General features: G+C 40.9%; 1 protein-coding gene across 1 annotated transcript; it reads left to right on the top strand.

The window, feature by feature from the left end:
* Positions 1-209: 209 nt before the first annotated feature.
* rap2aa (RAP2A, member of RAS oncogene family a) lies at positions 210-6,011 on the top strand. Its single transcript, XM_026272392.1, has 2 exons — positions 210-1,045; positions 3,416-6,011. Exons 1-2 carry the CDS (start codon positions 732-734, stop codon positions 3,651-3,653), a joined length of 552 nt encoding a protein of 183 aa, XP_026128177.1. The 5' UTR covers positions 210-731; the 3' UTR covers positions 3,654-6,011.
* The last annotated feature ends 1,157 nt before the right edge of the window (positions 6,012-7,168 follow it).

The following is a 7,168-nucleotide window of genomic DNA, read 5'->3' as shown; positions in this document are numbered from 1 at the left end:
AACTAGGAGCTAACCACACACCCTATTCATAAATAAAATCATCAAACTAAACTTCATAAACAGAATTATCATCATACAAAAATGAAAATAAATAAATAAAATAAAGAAGAAGTTCATATTGTTTCAAGAAACCAGCTATCCGACATAAGGACCAGGTGACGACCTAATTACGTCATGACGTAAAAGAATCAGTGAGTCGCCTTGAACGGATTCCTTTGAACGAACTGCTTAAAGTAACCGGTTCGCCATGATGACTCGGACTTCACAATAGTGGAGCAGCGCGGCGGAGGATCCCCACCCGTGAGCATGGCGGTGTGTTAGTGTATTAATGAAGACCAGAGAGAGCAGACGGAGGCGGAAAACACTAACATGCGCCCCGTTCGATTCACATAATCAGATTTTAACGGACTGTGTGTTAATTCACCGATGCCAGAGGCAGTCCGCTGGGTTTCTCCACGCAGTCTTCGTTTACTTCTATAGGATGGTTAGCTGAGCAGATAAAAGGCACAAGTTATTGGTGATTGCACCTTTCCAGCCGTTCCCCGGTGTGTGAGTTATATGCGCGCGCGGGCCGCCGGTGCTCCGTGATCATGAAGCGCTGCTGCTGCGGGAAGCGAGGCGTGTTTATGTCCGCGGACAGACCCGTTTAAACGCCCTAAACATGAATGCCATTGTCATCTCGAGTGCCGTGTGAGTTTATTTTGATTCTGTGATCCGTTCAGACCGGAGAGATGCGTGAGTATAAAGTGGTGGTCCTCGGGAGCGGCGGGGTCGGTAAATCCGCCCTCACCGTGCAGTTCGTCACCGGGACGTTTATTGAGAAGTACGACCCGACCATCGAGGATTTCTACCGTAAGGAGATCGAGGTGGACTCGTCGCCGTCGGTGCTGGAGATCCTGGACACGGCGGGCACGGAGCAGTTCGCGTCCATGCGGGACCTGTACATCAAAAACGGGCAGGGCTTCATCCTGGTCTATAGTCTGGTGAACCAGCAGAGCTTCCAGGACATCAAGCCCATGAGAGACCAGATCATCCGAGTCAAGAGGTGACATACCGGGACCGATAACCGTCTCGATGTTGGTGACATGTCAGTGCATACGAGGAAATGATCTTAACACATCTGACAGCATGCTCAGAATCGGCCCCTGTGTGCGTGTGTGTGTGTGTGTGTGTGGGCCTCGACAGGCCTGTTGCTCGTGCTTTGATGTGCCGCATCCAGTTCTGTCTGCATGAAAGATTCATGTTCAACTGATGCGATGCACTTCACTGCTGCTCTAAACCAGATCCACGCTTCAGATTCTGCTCTCATTCATTTAGGAAGGATTGCAATGACACTGCGATGCATATTCTTGTGTGTTTGAAATGAAATAAACCGTAGTAGCCTTGTGGATTTTAGCTCCTAGCTCACACACTTTTTAAAAGCATCTAAAATGATACTCAAAGTTGACAATATGCACATTTGCACTCATCTTCATTTGTCTGAATATCCTTCCCTACTACCATACCAATAAAAGTCTGTAATATAGTTATTAGAGTAGAATAAGAGTCAGTTTGTGTGTAAATCAACATTTTACACTTTTGATGTTCTTTCTAGCAAGACATTTGTGTCATAGTAATTAAACATTTGTTTAGTTATCACCAAAAGCCGTTTTTTTTGTATAGATCATTTAACAGTTACGCTGGCTCAGAAGGCTTTCCGAAATCGTTTCATGAGATGCCTGCAAAGTCATTGCCTCATAAGTCAGCTGCCTAGGCTTTCGGATGCAGCCAATGATTCTGTTTAAATTTTGTATTCGAAATATAATTTTGTGTTTGTTTGACTGGGTTCAGTGCCATTGAAACTCAAATGTAAGCAACAAAAGTGACAGAAAACCATGCTAATGGAATTTTGTTTAAACTGAAGAATTCCCCATGGATCCGTTGAGGTCCCACTGAAAACCAATGGAATTCTGGATTCCATTAGTATCCTTCAGGCTTGGCACCCAAATCCAGGAGCAATAAATCACCAAATCGTACTTCACTTATCAGGGACAGTAAGTGAACCAAAGATGATAATAAGTTTAATAGTTGGGGGAAGAAAAGTGATTCCATTAATCCTTCTTTAATCCTTCTTATCAGTTTAACTAACCTCCCAGTCACCCTGAAACAGAAATATATTCATACTGACCTGCAAACAACATGTCCTCCAGCACACATTCCCACGCAAATAATATACACCTGTACTCTCATACAGAAGGATGTTTCTGCCTTCAGAAAATATCAAATAATTGAACGGCATAGATATTGTGCACAGTAAAAGCCATGCATCATGAGGAGGAGATCGTAGGAGTAAGAGACGTCTGTCACAGCTCAGTTTGCTCTTGTTGAAGGGTGAATGAGAGACAGGTAATCAAAGAGCAGAGAAGGGGTTCGTGCCATTTACAGAAGTGCATGACTACAACAGATGATTGTTATAGCAAGTGTCACTGCTATTATGGCTCATATTTATACAGAAAAATCAGTTTATATATATATAAAAAGTATATTAATTGGTATAATGTTAAAACACCATCCAACAAAAATACTCTAATAAATAAATACCTACAAAGAACGATTAAAGGCTAATTCTATCAAAACTTTTTTTTCAGTTAATTAATAAAATAAAGTGTGTGTGTGTGTATATATATATATATATATATATATATATATATATATATATATATATATATATATATGTGCTTTTTTTAACACAGCATTTTTAAAGTTTTTGTTTTTTTGTTAAACCAATCTGTAACTTGAATGATAGTTAGCATAATGCAGCTCGTTTGGACTATTCCTTGAATTCCTTTTCTGGATGATAAAACCAGCATGATATTTGGAGATCAGAATATTGTAGAGATCTGGAGGTTGGTATTTTTGATATAACCATAGGAAGCTTGAAACTAGCTGAAAAACCCAAGCACTGCGGTGGCCAATTCTGCAGTCAAGCGACTCTAAAATGTTTCTAAAATGGTTCAGTAGAGACATGTGACCCATTTTTGGTTCATGACCCACAAATCGAGTCAAGGGACAGCACACTGTCATTCTGAAAGAACTTTTAGAATGTGATGTCATTAGTGGTGTGTTAATAACGGGGTGTGTTTGAAAGGGGCGTGGCTTCAGTAACCCCACCCTCCTCATCCTCCCTTGACCATGATTACTGGCTGTGGGTGAAGACGTTCTTCTTTTGCCTTGAGGAAGACTGTACGGTGAGAATTCAGACGTGAGGTGCAGGATGTATTCTATAAATCACTGTAATCCCATTTTGATACGGTTTAGATAATTAAACACAAAGGCGAGGCCATGACCGGTTAGATTGTGACTGTATGAGATTACACAACTGTTTAAAACTTGAAATGCTCTTAATGTCTCTTATGTCCTGTCTGGTTGTTTCCAGGTATGAGAAGGTCCCGGTGATCCTGGTGGGGAATAAGGTGGATCTGGAGGGCGAGCGGGAGGTGTCTGTGAGGGAGGGACAGGCTCTGGCCGAGGAGTGGGGATGTCCCTTCATCGAGACGTCTGCCAAGAGCAAGACCATGGTGGACGAACTCTTTGCCGAGATCGTACGGCAGATGGACTACGCGGCACAGCCGGATAAAGATGATCCGTGCTGCTCCTCCTGCAATATACAATAACCCCCTAACACACACAAACACACACACACACAGAACTCACATTACAGTAGCTTTGATAGACCTTCTAGTGTCGACGGTTTTCCATCATGCTGTATCTGCAGACTGACAGTAACTATGAGGATTTTTTTCTTGTCACTTTAAATCCTGACTGACTCAACCACAGGAAGAGCACTTGCCTTAGGTTTCACATTTCCTGTTTGAGCAGGAACCTTCAGTGGCGATGAGCTGGACTTTTGTGTTCTTTTATGTGCTTTTATCACCAGGTCAAAGAGAGAGAGAGAGAGAATAAGAGGGTTCTTAGCCATATGCTTGATATAGCCATATAATCACTTAATGAAGACTTTCTAATCGTCCATTTATTTGTGAATAGATCCCTCAAAGTCATCAGCATCTCATTTGAAACATTAAAAAGAAAAATTGAAATATTAACAAGAAAAACAGGTGACTTCAGCTCTGTTCCAAAACCTAGTTAGCCGCCTACCTAGACAGTATGTTAAAGCCTAAAGTATGCTCCCTGTGGTTTCACAGAATGCATTGCAGTGAGCTCTGAAAACTTGTATTGGATGAGATTCTAAATATATTTGAATTTCATTCCACCCCTTAATATTTTACTGAGAAATTAGTAAGATTTGTTCCATGTGGTTTTAGGCATTGTGCACACAAGTATCACGCTGTTAGCATAACGCCATGCTAATGTCCAAATAAAATCGAAATCACAATATGGGTTTGTGCACTTATCAAATCACAAACCTGCAGTTTAAATGAAAAAATATATGTTGGAAGTTTCTGAGTGAAATGATGGTCAGTGTTTTCAGTAGTTTATGAAACATTTATAAACCTGCAGCCAAGAAAGGAGGAGCTTTAAAGTCGGCATGAAACAGAAGTTACGATTGTATTGTAAAAAACAAACAAACAAAAAAACATCGGGCGGGGCTTGGGTTTATTCTTTGGGAATAGATCATTGTCATTTGCTGTTGCTGCAGTCTCTTGTGATTGACAGGTTGCACACTCGCTGATGTTGCTGGCTGCACAGTGGGAGAAAAGTTTGATTCAATTAATTTAAGCATAAAAGTGATCGTGCACATGGGGAAATATTAAAATAATCACTGCAGTAGCAGTATACCATAAAAATTCAGATTTTCTAGTAAAAGTACAAGTTTGATAGGTTATTATTTGATAATGCTTTGTTTTATTTTATGTTGTTTTACAGTAAAACAGCATTATTTACTATAGTAATCAATTTTGTGTTTAAAAATATAATCATAATAATCATTGTAAAAATAATAGCTCGCTTTACAGTCATATTGATATAATTGCTATGAGTTTTGTGGAATTTACAGAAGGAAATATACACAGCAATCACAATTCTTAGCAGAAAAAAACAATACTGTTCGACAAAACCGTTCAGTCTACAAAACCCATCTACACAGAATGTAGTAAATACACAGTAATGGGACTCAGTAGGTTTTGGAACAGAGCTCTTGTCTTTTATGCTTCTTCCATTTCAAGTCAGATTTAGAAGATGACTTTCAGAAAACAGCGACTCTACCATTAGCTCTGCAGTGAAACAAATGTGAACAAAGAACTCTTTTAGCAACCAAATTGGGGATGCTGTGCTCTACACCACTAGCAGTCATTCTACTGTAGAGTATGTACAGAGAGAACCGTTTATCTTGTTTTTTATGTTGCTAAACAGGTTGTAACATGCAGTGTTGGACCTTTGACTCATTGATATATTTGAATTGCTTAAAAGTTGAATGTTTGACTGTGTAAATCTCTGACTGCCACCATGTCTGCATCATGAACCCTCCACCGTGAGTTTCAAGAGACTTCCAGTTGCGCTTTTCCAAGTGGGAATGTTAACTTTCCAAGCAACTGGAATGCAGTGTAAGTCCCTGTCTCTGATTGGATGCGGACACATCTGGACACATTAGTATCTCGTATGGCTCTGTATGAATAGCTCTTTTTCTGTCTCTCTCGTTTGTATCACTCTCTTTCTGGCGTGTCTCTTCAGCATCTCAGCCCCTTTTTACACTCGTTCTCAATATTCGGTCATGCTCGTGTGGGTCATTGATGCTGACGATGATGGCTGTTGCTTGACTGTATATCCATTTGTCCAGAGGTTGCCAGTTTTGGTTGATATCCTCCCCCTGGCCGTGCTTGAGGTTGGATCTCAAGGCTGAACATACAGAGATTACGGAGGTGTGTGAGCGTGTGTGTTTGAATAGAGAGCTCTGAGTCAGTATTGATTTTATATTTTTTTATGTGGTCAACTCTTCTGATTGACTGAATGGTGACCCTCTTTTCTTTTTTGTTTTGTTTGGCACCTAAATAAAGTGCAACTGACACTTACAGACACTGCTGTGTGGTTTCTGTTTTAAAACCAACACGCTTACTGTCCAAACATATGCCCGCTTTATAAATAAGAAATAGTTGAGCAGAACATGTTACGCTGAAGGACAGACGTGTGTCCTGCAGTTTGTCTGAATATCTTCACACACACACACACACGAAATGTTCTGTCTTCCATCAGGCAGATTTTGTTTGTTTGATGTCTGTTAAACTATTTTGTTGTGAGAGATACAAGTTAGTTACGTAACATTTAGCAGATGCTTTCCATCTAAACTGACTTTGAGGTGCCATAGAGGTTTTTTCGTCATGATAAAAGTTTGACACATGAAGACACAAATAGAGTTTTTGAGATGAAGCTGCATTTCTGCAGCTAGATCTGTAATGGCAGTGTTATTGGAGTATCACTGATATACTGTTATAGTTTTGCTAATATTTTGAAATAGAATTATATATATATATATATATATATCAAAAGCTTAGGCAAAGCTATTACCAGACTGTGTAACCTACAATTTACTTATATTTATCTTTTTTTTTTTTGGGCTATGACCGTAGGTAGTGCTGTCACTGACAGCCCAGTGTGACCTGAGGGTGAGTGGTTCTAGCGTTCATTGAATTGCTGGTTCTGACAGTTGTGACTGCCATTGGGCATGCACTCCCTTTAGCATGGCGGCGTGTGTATTTCGTTCCCCATAATGTTGATGACGTATTGTGTCGTATATAAGCTATATGATACCACAGAAAACCTCCATAAACATAGTTTAGTGAAAGGCCTACCTGGGCCTGCTCAAGGGCCTAGGACCACAACTTCAACTTCTTAGAAGGGGTCCCTTCTAGGGAATGTGGCTAGGGAACCCGAGGGAACCCCAGCCAGTCACTATTCAGGGGAACGTGCCACCTGAAATGCCACCAGGCAGGCCTGACCTGGAGTCACTACATAAGACACTACAGACTTCCTGTCTGTCCGAAGACAGAGCCTCTGGACACTTGCCTTTAGGAAGGCATCCAACCCGAGGAACTGCGGAGCAGGCAGTGAACCACTCTGCCCAGATCTCAGAGACGGGATATCCTGGAGAGTATGACTCAGCATAGCAGGGCCGCGGGAAGTAATTTTGAACAGGGGGTGCTGTGAATTTTTTTAATTTTTTTTTTACAAAAAACCT

This window comes from Carassius auratus, chromosome 9, assembly GCF_003368295.1.
Source record: "Carassius auratus strain Wakin chromosome 9, ASM336829v1, whole genome shotgun sequence".
Taxonomy (NCBI): domain Eukaryota; kingdom Metazoa; phylum Chordata; class Actinopteri; order Cypriniformes; family Cyprinidae; genus Carassius; species Carassius auratus.
The sequence above is the reverse complement of the archived record's forward strand: the minus strand, read 5'-3'. Positions and strand labels throughout refer to the sequence as shown.